The sequence below is a fragment of the Oryctolagus cuniculus genome, chromosome 6 (genome assembly GCF_051225735.1).
Source record: "Oryctolagus cuniculus isolate XC-2025 breed Fujian yellow rabbit chromosome 6, ASM5122573v1, whole genome shotgun sequence".
In the NCBI taxonomy this organism is placed as follows: Eukaryota; Metazoa; Chordata; class Mammalia; order Lagomorpha; family Leporidae; genus Oryctolagus; species Oryctolagus cuniculus.
The window spans coordinates 4791285-4809260 of NC_142872.1; the positions used below are offsets into that span (position 1 = coordinate 4791285).

Here is a 17976-nt window from a genome sequence, read left to right on the forward strand (position 1 = left end):
GTCCCCGAGAAGGAGCCGAGGCACACGGGCTTGGGAGTGTGAGCAGTCCACAAACAGAAACTGAGCTCCAAGCCAAACCCCCCAACTCACCAGTGTCCATCAGCAGCCCCCGCAGCACAGCTGTGACCACCACTGCCAGTCAGCTCTCTGGCTGTCCTGCCCACAGGCCACCACCTCTGCCAGGAACATTTGCCTGCATGTCACCCCATGCAGGCCATACATCCCTCCCTCGGAGCACTCCCCTCCTGCTCCATCCAATTCCCTGGAGTACACCCTGGGTCACTGCAGCGGCTGCCATTCCTCCTCAGAGCCGTGTGCTCACCGTCCTGGCTGCCACCAAGTCATATGCTCCACCAGCAGGGACTGTATCTGTTGGCTTCAAGGCTGCACCCAGGGAGCCCAGCACCGTGCCGGCACCCACAAGTTCTCCAAATGCAACTGTTCAATGAACGAATCCCTAAAACATCCTTAGAATCTCTTTTCCTCCCCTCCCCTGCCACCGCTGAATCCCAGCTGTCGCCACCTCTCAGTCACGTTTCAGATTCCCGGCTCCCCAAGCTCCCACCCAGTCTGCAGAGGCTCCCACCAGGGCTCACCTCTGCTTGACACACCACGGCCTAGGCACCCTTTCTGCTTCCCAGCAGCACCCACTGAAGCCAGCCGGATTTCCCCGCGGCCTCCCCTGGGCAGCCCCTCTCCTGCACAGCAACAGCCACTTACCCTTGAAGGTCAAGTTCAAGACACAACTGCCCCGTCTCTCACCCACTCAGGATCACACTGCCAGCCTTGTCTGGGTGAGCTGCTCCCTTACAATTTCACACACGTTCATCCGTGTCCCCCTCACAGCCCGACTGGCGTCCAGGGAAGGAGTCAACACCTACCGAACACCAGCGGAAGCCACGTGTGACCCCAGACACAAACACCTGGGCCCTGGCAGGGCTGTCAGAGCTGCCCCTGACTCCACCGGCTCATTTTTCTTTACGGGCAGCTTTTCATTACACACGAGCTACTCTGTGAAGTTGTCCTCATAAAGGAAATGACACGTTAAAAAACAAAACTGACGGTGTCATTAAGTCAAATGCTCCTGAAGCCACAGAAGTCCAACAGCGTCGCTCTCCTCCCCTTCCAGATCATCCTGCAGGCTGTGGGAAACAGGACACGTCCTTGCTTCTCCTGGGCCGTCTGTCCACTCTGTGAGCAGAACTGCAGAGCCACACGCCGTCCTCATGGGACGTGGGCATAGAGAAGGGGACGGTGGCACCTCACCCAGGCTTGCACCCTCGCCCCTGACCCCCAGCCACCTCAGGCGCATCCACCAGACTCAGGCACCTGCAAGGAGCTCACCGGCTCCAAGTGAAGCTTGCCCAGAATGCGCACCTGACACGCTCACCACTCACCCTGCACTCAGGGAGCTGCCCCTCCCAGCGTGCTCTCCTCAGTTCTGGAGGCTTTTCCGAGATGCTGTACAGCCACAGACACCACAACGCACGGGCCGAACCTCTGCTAAGCGCTACCAAATCACACACCTTTCTAAGCAGCCAAGTCCTTTCTTCTGCCTAGAAACCCAACACAACAGAACACAAGAAATGTGGCTGAATGGCCCCAGGCAGTGTCAACAAACGGTCCACGGATGAGAGACCAGCTGGAATGAGAGCCACACTCTCACAGCAGCACCAGCGAGGCCTTGAACACAACCGTGAGCCAGCGGGCTCCTGCTCGCGACTCCCAGGTGCGCATGCTCAGAACACGGGCAACACGGCCACGCTCTGGGAAGAACGGGGGGGGGTGCGCTTTGTTGGTGCTTTACTTCCCCATCTGCAGGCAGAAAGCTCCAAGTTCTCTACCCACTGTGCCTGTGTCATGTCCTCCAGCCTCTCCATGCTGTCTGCTGCCTGTCCACATCCCAGGGCCAAGGTCACCAAGGACAAATCACCACAAGCTGGCTTGGTGCTGAGGATCGGGGGTGAAACCGTGGGGCAGAAGAGTGAGCGGCTGACAGAAGCAGCAGTGACGAGCAGGAGCGAGTCCGTGGGAACAGCAGCGTGGAGTCAAGGTGCTCTCTAAACGCCATGCCCTGCGGCCCGCACCGCTGCTGGGTTCGCCCAGGGTTTGAGTCTTCGGACTTGAGAAAACCACAATGCAGACAAGCCTGGAGAGCTTCTCCCTCACCTGCTTCCACACCACTAAGGTCTGCTGCAGTCGTCCTCAGTCCAGCCCACCAAGCCGGGGCTGCTCCCCAGGCGCCGACCTGCAAACCTGCCGGGAACCCTAGGAGCAGCCGCAAGGGAAGCCGTGGGGAGGGTGTGCGGCACTCGTCCCCAGGAGGAGGCACACACGCGGCACTGCTCGGAACCAGTCTGCAGCAGTTCCTCAACATGTCCAAGACAACAGATAAAAACCACATACAAGCGCCAGCCCTGTGGCACAGCAGGTAAAGCCACCACCTGCAGCACCAGCATCCCATATGGGCACCAGTTCAAGCCCTGGCCGCTCCACTTCCGATCCAGCTCCCTGCTAATGGCCTGGAAAAGCAGCAGGACATGGCTCGTGTGCTTGGGCCCCTGCCACCCAAGTGGGAGATCCAGATGAAGCTCCTGGCCCCTGGCCTTGGCCTGGCCCAGCCCTAGCCATTACAGCCACCTGGGGAGTAAACCAGAAGATGGCAAATGGATCTCTCGATCTCTGTGTGTGTGTGTGTGTGTCTCCTTTTCTCTGTAACTCAAACAAATAAATTTAGAAAAAACCACACAACCATTTAAATGATACCAATTTTCTAACATCTTCACCTGTCCAAACTACCAAAGCACTGTGCCCTCATCCAATCTTCCACCAAGTGATCCGCAGAGGAGCCGCGAGAGCCACAGGCGAGTCCTCCACAGAGCAGAACTCCAGCGCTCAAAGCTCCTGCACAGGGTTTGGGATCTAAAAGGCCAGAGCACGGTTTCAAGCCACAAAGGTAAAGGCGGCAGCAAGGCCAGAAGAGCCCTTCCCAAGTGCCTCCCCTGTAGGCATGGGCAGCACGCGTGCCTGGCGCTCCAGGGTCCCGATTTGGCAGAGGGTAAAGCAGACACTGCCCTCGGGAAGTCTGCAGGAAGCTTTTCTCAGAATACTCAGTTTCTAACTAGGCGCGTTTGCCGAATTACACACACCTACCTCATCCAGGAGCCGGGGAAAACAGACCAGGTGCATAGAGTCAGTCAGGGGGAGAGCACCCTGCAGGGTCCAGGAGCAAACCCTCACGCTCTCATCTGGACGCCAAGAACAGTGTCTTTTCAACAAATGCAGAAACCCACCTACCCACAAAAGGAGCCTGGATCCTGGACCTGAACGTAGGAGACATGGGTGTCAGTCTCTGTTCTTTGAGTTAAGCAGTGAGTTCTCACAGGAGACCCTCAAAGCACAAGAAACAAAATAGAAAAAGATAACTCGGCTTCATCAAAATTAAAAAACTTCGAAAAGACGCCATCAAGAAAGTAAAGAGCCAGCCCACAGCACGGGAGAAGAGATCTGACAGGAGACTTGTGTACGGAGTGCATCTGAGAACTCTCCCACTCAGGCATCAGCCAAGGACCACCCTTGAAAAGTGGCAAGGCCTCCCAGCGGCCACTTCTCCCATGACCTCCAAGTGGGCTCCACCCCTGCAGCCCTCAGTGGAAAGTGCAGGTCAAAGTGCAGACCCCACCTCAACTTCACCACCAGAGAACCGTGCTCACCAAAAAGGCAACTGCAAAATGTGGCGTCCTATCATTGCTGGTCAGAGTCCACGCTGCATGCTTCCACCGTGGAAGACCATCTGGCCGCTCCTCAAGCTGTAAAACCTCGTGGCCCAGCAATTCCACGCTGTGGTACACACACGCACAAGAGAAATCAAAACAGACGCCCGGGGCCAGCCTTGTGGCGTAGCAGGTTAAGCCACTGCCTGTGATGCCGGCATCCCACATGGGCACTGGTTCAAGTTCTTGCTGCTCTCTTCTGATCTGGCTCCCTGCTAATGCGCCTGGGAAAACCATGGTAAGATGGCCCATGTGCTTGGAACCCTGACACCCAGGTGGGAGACCCAGAAGTAGCTCCTAGCTCTGGCCAGGCCTAGCCCCGGCCATTGCCATGACAGAGAGAGGGAGAGACAGAGAAAGAGAGATCTTCCATCTGCTGGGTCCCTTCCTAAATGGCTGCAACAGTCAAGACTGGGCCAGGTTGAAATCGGGAGCCAGGAACTCCATCCGCGTCTCCCACAGTGGCAGGAACACAAGTCCTTGGGCTAGCTGCTACTGCCCCCAGGTGCATTAGCGAAGTTAGACTGGAAGCAGAGCAGCTGGGACTAGAAACAGCACTCAAGACACCAGATGCTGGCATCCAAAGCAGCAGCTTAACCCACTGCCCAACAGCACCTGTCCCAGCAGTTAAGTACAACAGTCAAACAGTGAAAACATTGAGAGTGAACCAGCGGATGGAAGATTCCCTCTCTCTCTCTCTCTCTCTCTCTCTCTCTCTCTCTGCCTCTGCCTCTAACTCTGCCTTTCAAATAAATAAATCTTTAAAAAAGTGAAAACATTCTGAAGTATACCAACTGATGAATAAAATATAGTACATCCATACAGTGGAATATTATTCAATAGCAGAAATGCACAAAGCACTAATCAATGGAACACTGTGAGAGCAGAAAACGTGAAGCTGGGTGAAGGAAGACGGTCACAGAACACCACGTGTCATCGCGTCCACTGACATGAAATGCGGAAGAGCCAGTCTACAGACACAGACTAGCGCTGCCTAGGGGTGTGGACAGCGAGTGACCACAAATGGCATGGGATCTCTTTCTGGACAAAAAAGTTCTAAAATCGATTGTGGTGATGCTGGCACAACCCTGGGAATATACGACAATGCACTGAGTCAGGTACTGTCCATGCGTGAATTGTGTGCTGTGTGATTTATATCTCAACGAAGCTGCTTTAAAAAGAAATAAATAATAAATTGAGACATCCAGCAGGTGCACTCCATGTACCCAGGAAGTGAAAGGCTGGGCTGTGTCTGTTCCCCTGTTCATCAGCTCCGGTCACAGGGCAGTGCCTTTTCTGATTCAGATTAAGGCACCAAGCAGCTCCCATCCACTGGCACCTGCTACTCCTGAGGGGCAGGGCTTGACTGGGGATCCTACCCTCCCTCTCCCCAGAGTTCCCGTACCCAGCAGCAGCAGCTGCTGCCACTTGCCAGGGACAGAGCCTCAGGATGAGGGGCCAAGCCCACCCACCCTGACTTCACAGGCGAGGCTGCAGACTCGGAGACGGGGACCTGGCCCCACTTACAGAACCAGCAAGCGAGAGACTGACCTGGACCTAAAGCCTCTTCCCCCGCCCCACCCTGCCAGGGCACAGCGGGCAGGAAGCACAGACACCTCTGTGCGTGTCCGGGCCCAGGGGTCCTCAGCTCCCAGCCAGGAACCCCAGCTTTCAGAGCTCTGTCTGCTGCAGCTGAGACTTCACAGGATGAGGGCAGGGTAGGGGGTGGGACCTGCAGGACCCAGAGACAAGAGGAGGCAGCTCCGCCTCACTGGGGAGGAGGAGGGAGAAGGACAGAAAGGAGATGGGAGCTGGAGGGGCAGGGCCGCCCCCACCCCCTGGGGGTTTCACCCTGGGCACAGCAGCGGAGCCACTGCAGAATCCAGGTAGAGTCAGAGACCCCTCCAGACAGAGTCGGGGGTTACAGGGCAGCAGGGGCCACTAGAGACCCAAGGCTGCTGCCCACCATCCAGCTGAGAACCGGGGAGGGCCTGGGCCAGGCAGGAGCAAGGAGAAGCAATGCATTTGGGTAAATTTGGGAGGGGGTTGGGAACAGGGAATTCCGAGACCTAGAAGGACATGGAGACTGAGCCCAGGCATCAGGGAGAAGCAGCCCCACAGACACTGTGGCTCCTCATCCTGGCTAAGACGTGGGGAAAGCACTAGTGGGGAGCTGCCCCCTCCCCAGAGACTGTTCCTGCACAGCCCTTTCCTTCCACGGGGCTAGCTCATCTCTGGAACCTTCTGTCACCGTCTGCTGTAGCCTGAGGAAGGCAGAGACGGGGAGACTCACAGACCTTCATGTCACTGGCCTGGACCCTTCCTTGCCCTCCAGATTTCCCGATGGGTGACCTTGCAATGGGATCTCTAACGGGGGACCAGAGCATCTTAACTGACAGAGCCGGCGCGGCACGGCTCACCCAACAGAGTACAGGGAAAGAACCAGGTCTGGGGGGAAGGGGTAGTGCCGGCAGCTCCGGCATCCAGCGTGACACAGCCTGTAAGGAATCAGAAGCACAGACCAGGTAACAGGAAGGCAGCCAGGCCTAAACCTGCAGCCGAGGCATTCCAGCATCCTAGGTAGCAGAGGCAAGGTGAGCAGGAGCAGAGCTGGAACAGGGAGCTCTCTCTCCTCCAGACACAGCAATCTGACGGAGGGGCCTCTAGCCGCAAATATGGAACACCACCCAGACCCACCCCTGCCAAACAGCTGGGGGTGCCCTGAGCAGGTGGAGGGGATGTCTGAGAGTCAGCAGCACAGGTCAAGTCCCCAAACTGAGCAGGAATCCTGAGACTGAAGAATGAACTCGGAAGCTCCACACAGGAATGGAAGAATTCACTGACAGAAGGGATTCGGGATGGGGCGGACGAGATTTGTACGAGGATTTCCTGCGCAGGGCAGCAGGAGGCAGGACTCTGCACATGGACGAATCAGCAGGGAGCCGGTGCAGGCCTGTGCCACAGCGTTCCTTTATGGGGTCCTGCTTGTCTTCCCGACCTTACCAGAAAGACTTGCGATAGCGCTTCCGGTTTACAGTGGCGTCGGTGTCGATCAGTACCCTTGTGAGATAGGGATCAGAACACAGGGCAAGGGCAAGGTGGTGCCACTGTGTTAGCTGTCCCACTAGGGGACCGGTATCCCAAGCTGGGATATTCAGAAAAACCCATCCGTGAGAAGCAGAGAACACACCGATGGCCAGCACATATTCAGCACCTCTTGTCCTTTTAGTTTTCGCGGCTCCTCACAACCCTCCCCCGAGGCAGGTATCTCGGCTCTCAGCTCACAGAGGCAGGGGCTGAGGCTGGCTCGGGGGCCTGAGGCACTGCTCAGCTGTGGTGCCAGTGACGATGGGGCAGACCAGGCAGTGAGCATGCGGGGAGACACCAGGTGGCCTCAGCACCCCACTTCAGAGCCTGGCTCAGGCACAAGCAGCAGCAGCAAACACAGGGAGAAAAGCCACGCGGTAGATAGCAGAGGGTCTGAGCTGGCTTCTCAAGGCTGGGTCTGCACAAAGGCCAAGGCCTGACCCCATCTCACTCCCTGTGCTCTGCATAAAATGTCTTCTGACCACCCTCTGGAACCCGGCCGCAGGGCATCGCCCAGAACCCGGCCCGTCTCCGCCATCTGACCTTCTCCTGCTGTCCCATGGCCAACACCCGCCCTGCCTGCCATTCCCTGCCGTCCCGATCTCTCTTGCCTGTCAGTCTCCCGCTGGCAGCTGGCCCCGGGAGAGCCGGCAGAGGAGCGCTCGCAGTCACAAGAGTGTTCGGTTACGACAGATGGCACTGGGAAGAAAGGCCGTTCACTTAAAGACAAAGAACAAACAGGAAATACACACAGGCTCCAAGGGCTCAGGAATGCAAGCCACACTGGGAACGGCAAGACAAGCTTTCTGAGTCACAAAGGAAACCGACCGGTTCTCGAACTTAGCACACCAGCAACCCACGTCCACGACCTGGGAAGACAGGTGGCAGCTTCATCACTCAGGACACTGGGACACCATGCAAAGGGCAGCCAGTCCTTACAGCCCAGGTGGCTGAGCAGGAGCCACACAGGGGAGATGTGCACGGGCAAACACAGCAGGAAGCCCGCCGAAGCTTCAGTCTCAGAGGCAGGAGGGGCACAGCCGCCCCTCAGACACACACACTGCACGTGGGAATGGGAACCCCAGTGTTTAACTCAAGCACTTCGTCTTTCCCGTGAGGCCTTCCGGCAGCTTCCAGAGTAAACTGGGAGGGGAAACCAGGTCACAAACACAGCGCTGGGCCTGACGGTGAAACCCACCCTGGAAAGCACCTGTTCTCACCCTGCCAAGCGTACAGGAGACAAGGCAGGGAAGTCGTGAAAGTGTGAGCATCTTTTACCACTCACCAAAGATGCCCTTCTCCAGAAGGTTCCAGAAGACTCCCAGGCTGGGAGGCCAGTTACAGTCAGAAGCCAGGGACCCGGGAGCTGCTGGACCAGACGGGCGGTGCATACCGTGAGTCAGCTCTTCATGTGCAGCGTGGCCACCGCGTCAATGCATTGTCCAAGCCACCCGACCCCATCCCCACCAACACAAAAATGAGTGCCTGGGCCACAGACTCTCCCCAGCAAGAGTCCCTTTGTTCAGGGGCTTTCCTGGTAAAAACAAAATGGCAAAGAAACCTGCTTCTCCTCGCTGGAGATTTCCGGGATGCCTCCTAAGCGGCAGCACACCCTTCATTCCCCTGCTCGGACGACGGCTGAGAAGCATCTGTTGCAGCAGGGACACAGCTCAGGCTGCCGGGTCGCAGCAGCAGCTCACGGGTGAGCGCAGACGTAACACCTGCCATGCAGCAGCTGCTGGGACAGGCTCAGCCAAAGGCTCCCTAGCAGCTGGGCTCTTGACTTGAGTCTTAAAGAACGGGTGTGGGGAGGGGGAGAGAGAAGCGTGCCCCCGTCAGCGGGAATCCTGCACACAGACTTGCAAGAGCACTTGGAATGCATGAGAAGGGGAGAAGTCACCGGCAGACCGGTGCTGGGTCCGAGAGCGAGGCCAGGCTTTGCCCGTGGACGGGAAGCAGCCACCACAGAGGAAGGGAAGGATGAGGAGAGGGGAGAACAAAGCCAACATTCCCGGGTACTCGCCACATGCAGACACCGCACACCCACGAACTCCATCCAGCTCCATCTTCCAGGTGGGAGAACACGACTCGGGGACAAAGGCGTCCTCTGGAGGCCCTGCGGCGAGTAAGCGCTGAGTGGGCCCAAAACTCATGACCTGGAGGTCGGCTTCGGCACCTCAGTGCCCGGCCCCCATGGCAAGAACAGGACACGTGGATGGACCCGGGCACCACCCCGGGCTCACTGAACCCGAGGGTAAACCTCACCACACCAGAGGCGGGAGGGGGAAACCAGAGGCCGTCCCGACGCACCCCTGCACTCGGGGTGGGGAAGCCAAGACCCAGGGGCGGAGGAGGCGGCCAGCAGAGGCATCCTGGCTCCCACAGGGAACATGGGGCTACACCTGGGCACAACCTGGTGGTTTAGAGCGGGGTAAGAGGAGGGAGCTCCTGGCATCTCCGAGGGCACCGAGGATCCCACCATCCAACAAGGACTGCCTGGCCCTATCATCTGGGACAAAACCTGGCACAGACCACTGAACAAAAGCCACATTTCCCACCTTGTTTGTGACTTAGTAAAAAGAAGCCACCGACTGCAGAGTTGAGCGGGCATCACCTCTGACTTCTGTCCCTGCCATGTAGACCTGGCCTTGGCCTTGTCACCACCCAGCGAGGACACAAGCACTGCGTGTGTCCCAGGCGCTGCACACTCACTCATGGGGCTGCAAACACTGCAGTCCACCCTCAGCCAAGAGCGTCCCCAGCCCCTGGAGAGAGACAGCCACAGACTGCGGGAGGTGACAAACAGTGCTTTCCCCTCCCAGGTTTTTCACTCCTATTCAGCCATCCATGATGATATTTTCAAAAAATTTTTTTCAAGGAAAAGCAAAATTTCCTATAAACCTGGAATGGGTATAGTTTAAGCACTATTTCATTACCTACAGCCACAGCAAGGCCATCACATATGCTTTGAGAGCTGGATGGGGCGTGGAGGAGGGGCCAAGGTGACAGGGATGGAAGTGGAACGGCAGGATTACCACCTTCAACCTGTGCACGTGAGGCCTGACTCGGACCTCATATGTCTGATACCACAAGACACAGGAATTCACGTACACACTTAATGTAATCCACAAGCAACCAATCCTCTGAGACGGTCTCCTTAACAGTCCAAATGGAATGAAAATTACAATTCTTGGTATGTGAGATGCATATAATTTAAGTCCCCACCTTCTAATTGTTTTTCTGGTGTACCGAGAAGTTTCTGATCAAAGCAACAAAGCCAACTGGCAGTAGTCTCTCAGGAAGTCGGGCATGATGGGGTGAACGTATTTAATGGACTGGGTGGGTGAACTGCGCCGGACACCTCAACAGACTTAAAAGCCGTGAGTGAGGTGTCCGTCTGGCTGTCACATGCCTTGCGTTACTCTGGTTGACACATCCGGGAGAAACGAGCAGTCAGCGTTCAGCACATCACCACACTGGGGGCAAAAGGCTTGCAAAACAAAAACACAAATCCACCCCGTACTTGCACCAGCACTTCTGAGGGCTAAACTGAACGATCAGAGCTTGTGGTGTGTTGCCCCTGAAGACCCTCTGCTACCAGAATGACAACCCGCAGGAGTGATATGAACCACACTGAAGTTCTGCTTCCTAAGAGATGGAAAAGAAAGACCCTTACCTGCTCCCTGCCCATTCCACCCTCCCCTCCCCCTGCCCCGCATGCAGAAGACCTAACAAAAGCTTCCCAGAACAAACATTACTCACAAAACCCACAGCAACCACAGCAGAAACGCTTGCTTGAATAAACAACAAAGGGCAGCAGGAGAGAACGAAGGCTCGAAGGCTCGCAGCGCACAGGCTCGGGTCGCCAGGCCTGGGACGGGGCTCAGAGTGAGCGCCACCGAAAGGACTTCCTCCAAAGCAAGGCAAGAAGACACCCACTTGACGTGACATGGACCCAAGGACACTGTGTTTCATTTCTGTAGCTATTTTTAAAGGAAAATCATCCTCCACTTAATGATACTCATCTCACTCTATAAAATGCAAAAATGCTGTGTTCAGGTTGAAATGTCTTCCATGGAAACACAGATTTGTTTTTTAAAGGTGGTGGAAAACTTTGATCTAAGTTGCAAAAAAAATTACTTCATAACTAATTTTGTAATTTCTAATTTGACACAAACAAATCCCCAAAGGGTGTTTTTCAGAATGGCACCATACTTCCACCTCTGCTTACAATTAATGTCGCTCTAACTTGCAGAGCATTTTTCTAACAATAATACCAGCAAATTCTTAAGCAATCACCCAGGAATCGGTTCAATTCCTTCTATTAAGGGATGGATGTGTGAATAATTTTAAGGCAAAAGTAGTTGTCCTCTTCTCCTTTAAGAATAGGAAAATGGAGAAGGAAAAAGGGTCATCACGAAATAAACATCAGGACATATTTTTGAAAAACGTAAAGTGTTCCTTCCCAGTTCGGTTCCAGGGGAAAATGGGCTCTTTGATGTGACCTGCTTGCCTTTGTCTTCGGCAATGATTAAATTATCAAGGGTCTATCCCAACTCTGAAGTCATTGTTTACTTTTTCATTCCCAAAGCAGAAGTCAACTTTATCTAATTAATGCAATATACATTATTTGTCCCCTTGCACAACATAGGAAGCTTAGGGGAAACACCAGCTATGTCCAGAACAATAACATCGCGTTGGTTCAGTGACTGAACACCATCTACTTTTTTTTTTTTTTTTTTTGACAGGCAGAGTGGACAGAGAGAGAGAGAGACAGAGAGAAAGATCTTCCTTTGCCGTTGGTTCACCCTCCAATGGCCGCCGAGCTGCAGCCGGCGCACCGCGCTGATCCGATGGCAGGAGCCAGGTACTTATCCTGGTCTCCCATGGGGTGCAGGGCCCACTGCACTCCCTGGCCACAGCAGAGAGCTGGCCTGGAAGAGGGGCAACCGGGACAGAATCCGGCGCCCCAACCGGGACTAGAACCCGGTGTGCCAGCGCTGCAAGGTGGAGGATTAGCCTAGTGAGCCGCGGCGCCGGCCACCATCTACTTTTTCATACACTACAGCATCGACAAAGACTCAAGCATGTTTAATTCGTGTTCAACACATACACCCTTACAGCAGCAAGGCAGGTGCAGGCAGCATGGCTGGCTTCAGCAGACAACATCTGTGTTACACACGTGGCCATCAAAATAATCATGGTGTGCTTTTGTGACACGGAAAGAGGCCAAACCTGTTGTGAAATGATTACTTCCGACAAAACCCTTACTGGTTCATTACACTACGCTCCGTGTATCCAAAACAACAAGACGGTGAAGTAGCTGCCTTTTTCCACTCCGGTTCTTAAGCCATTTGTGAAAACCAGATAAGCTCCATCGGGTTATCAGAAATAACTGAGCCACTCCCTTTGCTCCCAGCCCAGGCTGCTCTGCCCCAGGCTGTGGCCGCTGCCCCTGGGCTTTTACCAGCACACAGGAAGCGCCCACCCCACGGGACTCCAGACTCCGGATGAACCCCGACTTGGCACTTCAGAAAGACTTCTTTGTTGCCTTTGTATCAGAGCATCAATTACCTTTTCCTAATTGCCCCCCCCCCACACACACACACACCCTCACAGGGAGCCTGCGTGGGAGGAGATCAGAATCCAGGGTGGGGGCTCAGTGCTGCCTCCAGTATTCGCCCAGCAGTCCAAAGGATACTCTGCATCCAAAGAAAACCGCGCATGGAAAGAAAATTGTGTATGGAAAGAAACCCTGCATGCAAAGAATACTGCTTACCCTGAAAACTAAGTTCTTCTCCCAGTTTCAAGGGAGCCAGGAGGCGGGTTGGAACACAAAGAAAATTGAAATTAGCAAAGAACACCAGGTCCCACCGACACGAGCTTGAGGCTCTGAGTGACTCTGGGTTATTGCAGTTTCCTAAAGGGAAGAGTTATCGGTCTCGCCGCTGTCATCGATGGCTTTTGTCCTGCTCCCCTGAATGACAGCTAGGAATTGAGGGTGGCAAGTGCTGAACGGCGCGCCTTGCCCCTCGGAGGTGGCCGGACCCCAAGGGGACCCTGCAGCCCTCGGCTCCCCAAGACTAGCTCTGTCCTCCTCAGCGCCCCTGTGACAAACCCAAGGGAGACCGAGAAAGCGGGCCGGGGTCTGCAGGTGACACCTCTCGTGCCAAGTCCCCACGGGGCTCACAGCACCAGCTAAGCCTTTTATGCCCCGCACAAGGGAACTCTGTTGCACCCAGGCCGCTCCGAGGGGCGTCGCGCGCGGGAAGGGAGCTCGGGGTTAGGTCCACCCAACTGCCAACCCGGGCCACGCAGTCACCGCGCGCGGGGGACGCGCCTGCACGCGGGACCTGGGTGCCTTCCCCAGCCACCCCACACCCCCCGGACAAGTCTGCCCACGGAGGTGAGGACGCGGGGCCTGAGCCCCAGGGTGAACACAGCCCACATTGTTCCGCGCCTCCAGCCAGAGCTGGGTCTCAGCAGGGAGCCGCATCGGCTCCCGGCCGGCTCCGAGCCGTCCCGTCCTCTCCAGGGGCCTCGGAGGGACCCCCACCGCGGCGTGCACGCTTACCTTGATGCCCTGCTGCTGCGACGTCAGGGTCAGCTTGGACTCGTCCAGGAGCAGAACCTCGCAGTAAAATTCCTCGGGAACCGCGCAGAAGCAGCCCATGTCGGCTGCGGCCGTCTCCGGCCAGGCGGCTCCCAGCGCTCAGGCGCGAAGCGTTCGCGGTCCGCGCTGCGGCCAGGGCGAGAAGGGGCAGCTCCCGGCAGGGCCGGGGCCGAGCCGCGCGGGCAGCGAGAAGCCAGAAGAGCGGAAGTCAGCACCGGGGACCGGGGTGAGCGTTCCGGCGGGTCAGCGCGGGGCAGGGTCAGCGGCGGGGCCAGCAGTCGGCGCCGGCCGACCTGGACGCGCAGGGCGGCGGCGCGACCCCGCGCATCCTGCGGATCCGCTCCTCCGAGGGCGGGGGCGCCGCGGCCCCTCCCGCAGTCCTGGGGAAGACAGAAGTCGCCGGGCAGTGGAGGGCGCCGGGGCGAGCGCGCGAGGCCGCCAGCACCCGGGAGCCCCTGAGGCCCGGGGACTGCCTCCCCTGCACCCGCAGCCCGGGCCGGTCCGCCCACCAGGAGCGTTCGCTCTCTTTTGTGCTTGGGGCGCCCACGACCCCTGCGCCAGGGGGGCAGCGGCAGCGGCGAGGTCGTGACTGCGCGCGCCCCGCCCGCAGGCGCCGCGAAGCCGGAAGGGGTCGCACGGGGCAGCGCGCTCCTTACCGGGACCGCCGAGAGGAGCTCAGCTCGTCGCGGGGTGCGGCTCCCGTGCGGGGGGCCCCGGCCTCACCGCCCGGGGCACGGGGGCAAGTTCCAGCTCTGCTCCCGGCGGCGGCGGGCGCTGCCTGCGCGCGGCGTCCAGGAGGCGCGGGCCGGGGTGCGCCGGGCGTGCCAGGCCGCGAGAGCGCCGACCCAAGTTCTCCAGGCAATGCGAGGGCGGCACCCGGGCGGGAGCAGCCCAGGGCCGGCGGGGCCCGCCCCAGACGTGCGCGGGAGGCCGAGGAAACACGGCAGCAGCCTCCACGGCCGGTCTCAGCGGTGCGCGCGCCGCGCGGAGGTGGCCCCGGGCGTGGCGCGAAGGGCCCACCGGGCCGAGGGGCGGTCCCGGGCTCTCTGTGCCGGTTTCCCGGGAGACCGGGAAGCTGGCGCGAGGACCCGGGGCGCTCGGCGATCGCAGTCCCACGCCCTCCGCGCGGCGGGGACCGGCGGGCACAAAGGCTCCGGGCTGCAGTGACCCCTGGTGGGCCCTGGCGCCGCGCACAGGCAGCCGTGGCCGGGCGGCGGCGGCGGACGCCGGGGCCGGCGGCCCGGAGCAGGTGCAGCAGGCAGACCCCGGCCTCCTAGGCGCGTCTCCCTCCGAGTGAGGACCAGAGAGGGAAGGAAGGGCTCCGCCGCCAGGTACGGTGTTGAGTCCCAGCCAGTCCGCCAGGCAGCCGTCTGTAAACGTGGGCTGAAAACCTAGCACATTGGCATTTTGTTACAAACTTGCATGAACTTGACCTAAAATAAATATTTAAGAAAAAAAATCCTGTTTTATTTTCCAAGCGCTCTGTGACTTCGAAGTGGGTTTTGACTTTCGGGTCCAATCCCGAGTCCAACTTGGCAAGGGTGGCCCGACTGACATCGGACACCGGGTTCCGACTGCCGCCCTGCCAGCGCCGGCCTGGCCTCTCCGAACGCCCGGCTCCGAAGGCCCCGGGAAGGGGACCGAGCAGACGCGCGCCCCATCCGCGCCCTATCCGCCTTGGCGTCCCGCAGATCCCGCAGCGACGGGGAAAAGGCCCGCGTGCGGTCCTGCGTTCCCAGTTCTGCGTGTCGCCGCCACCTGTTTCTGATCCTAATTCCTGGTTTGTTCTTTGCCTGCAGTGGCAATGGAGAGGTTGAGGGTTGGGGCTGGGGCAGGTCCCGCACACACCGCAGCCTTCTCGGACTTGCCTGATCAGGAACCCAAGAACAGAGCTTCACAAAATCAGCGCTTCCTAGAGAAAATGGGAGGATTCCACAAGGTTTCATAAAAACCGCTTTACTGAGGATAACTGTCACCCAATGAGCCGCACATGCTGAGTCTACTTTGGTAGGTTCTGACACCTGTATGAGTGGAGAAGTCGTCGCCGCAGCCAGGCCATGGGGTGGTCTCTGCACCACCACCACCCCTTCCTCCCACACCTCCTCTCCCAAGCAAACACAGGTCTGCCGCTGTCTGTCCCTCACGCACGGTCCACATTCTGTGGGGATCACACAGTGTCGGCCCCTCTTGGCAGAGTTCTTTGGATGGACCCACTTGTGCAGGTAAGTGGTTCCTCCACTGGTGTTCCATTGTACTCATGGGCACACGCCACAGGCTGTTCCTCTACTTGGGTGGGAGGGTTCTAGGTGTGACTATTGCAAACCAAGCTGCTGTGGTTTGCTTGAGCTGCACACAGCACTGTCCACTTGATGGCTTACGTGACACGTACTGTCTGGCAGTTCTGGGGGCTGCAGGACCAGGGTGGCTGTGCCAGGGTCACGGTGCCAGCATGGTCTGTTTCTGGAAGGCCTCTTCCCGGCTTCAAGGCAGCCTCCTTCTTCCTGTGTGCTCTCCTGGCTCTCTCTGTGTATGTTTCTCATCAGGACACCAGCCCCACGTTATCAGCCCACCCTCAGGATCTCATTAAACCTGTATTGCCTCCTTGTGGACCCTGTTACCAAGTACAGTCACATTGCGTGTGGCCTTCCACATAGGAACTTTGAGACAGGATTCAGTCTCCAGTGAGGATCCACCTCTATATGGACATGGACTTTCATTTCTCTTACAATAATTGAATTGTAATCAGAACATACACAGAGCAGCAGCAGGCGTTTGGACTCATGGCTAATATGCTACTTGGGACACCTCATCCCACTGGAGTGCCTGGGTAAAACTCCCACCCCTGCTCTGGACTCCACGTCCTGCTGGTGTGCACCCTGGGAGCCTCCGCACTCTCATGTGAGATCCACACTGGGTTCCTGGCTCCTGGCTTCAACGTGGTCAAGCCCCAGCTGTTGCATTTGAGGAGTAACCCAGTGAGTGGGAACTAGTGCTCTCTCTGCCTATCAAATAAATAAGATTTTCCAAAAAATATATACAAGTGGCAAATAAGCACACGAAAATATGCTCAAGACCATTAGACATTAGAAACATGCAAATGAGGCCGGCGCCGCGGCTCACTAGGCTAATCCTCCACCTTGTGGCGCCGGCACACCAGGTTCTAGTCCCGGTCGGGGCACTGGATTCTGTCCCGGTTGCCCCTCTTCCAGGCCAGCTCTCTGCTGTGGCCCGGGAGTGCAGTGGAGGATGGCCCAAGTGCTTGGACCCTGCACCCCATGGGAGACCAGGAGAAGCACCTGGCTCCTGCCATCAGATCAGCGCGGTGCGCCGGCCGCAGTGCGCTGGCCGCGGTGGCCATTGGAGGGTGAACCAACGGCAAAGGAAGACCTTTCTCTCTGTCTCTCTCTCACTGTCCACTCTGCCTGTCAAAAAAAAAATTTTTTTTAATTAAAAAAAAAGAAACATGCAAATGAGTATCACCATAAGACACCACTACAGACCCAACAGAATGGCGACCATACCGCTATACTGTGAGTAAGGAAGTGGGACAGTTTGAATTCACATATGCTGCTGGTGTGTATGTGACATGGTACAAATGTTAGGGGCTTTTATACCTTCATCTTTATTCCAGGTTGTTGCTCCCACAGAGGTAAATCAAAGTAGGGACATAAATACAATGTGCAAGTGAGAACAGGATTTATTGAAAGAGAGAGACTATACATTCACAGGCCAGCACGGGCCACTCCACAAGGAGAGTTACCTAAGAGGAGGCTGTGGAGGAGGGCAGAAATGGATGCACAGCCTGGTCCAGAAGCCAAAAGAGAAAAATGGGTGCCTCCCAGAGGTATCAGTCTCTTTGATACACTGGGGGTGGTGCCCTAATTAAATATACAAATGAGGTGCAGATTAGTGAGTTTAATGCCTTCTGGGAGTTTCACGGCACTTCCAGGTGAAGCTTAGCTTCCATCTGGCCATCATGATGTCTCCTGCTTCCTACTTGATCTTCCTGCCTACTTATTTCATATCACAACCACTTTGGATAACAACTTGATAGTTTCCTAAAAAGTTGAACACATACAAGGGCACCTCAGTACATTTGCACGGAAATGGACTTACAAGATAAGTCTACTTTGGTGCAACAAATGTTGAAACCCATGCACAGCTTTTTCATAATAGGAATTTTCTGTGAGCTTTTTGAAGACCCTTCATATGCACGAATTTCAAAAATTTGGTGCCAGAATAAGCATATCTTTTAATTCCATTTTTCCACCCACATTTTGAAATATGCTAGTCCCCTCCATAAGGTTTTGGAGGAAGGTTTTCTTTGCTCTCCAGAGAAATAAATTAACAAGATGCTGTTCAAACATGTTTTTTCCAGGAAAATCATGTAATTTTTCAACATGTGCACAGCATAATACCCTCCACTTAAAGCTTTAGTGTCAAAGCCTTTGATCTCTTTTCAGATTTTTTTGTCAAGATGATATTTTGTCATAATAATAGGCT

General features: G+C 56.5%; 1 protein-coding gene across 2 annotated transcripts in view; it reads right to left on the reverse strand.

Moving 5' to 3' along the window:
• The window catches only part of EPB41L4A (erythrocyte membrane protein band 4.1 like 4A), a 214476-nt gene extending 199781 nt beyond the window's left edge, over nt 1-14695 (reverse strand). Inside the window, exons 1-2 of one of the 2 annotated variants that reach the window (XR_016235026.1) lie at nt 14130-14695; nt 13435-13853 (exon numbers count right to left, since the gene is read on the reverse strand). Coding sequence is in view for 1 of the 2 variants with exons in the window: in XM_008248402.5 (XP_008246624.2) it covers nt 13435-13533 (99 nt within the window). In the remaining variant the exon portion in view is untranslated. The remainder of the gene's footprint in view (nt 1-13434; nt 13854-14129) is intronic. The other variant, XM_008248402.5, reaches the window with a different exon arrangement.
• Nucleotides 14696-17976: the final 3281 nt, after the last annotated feature.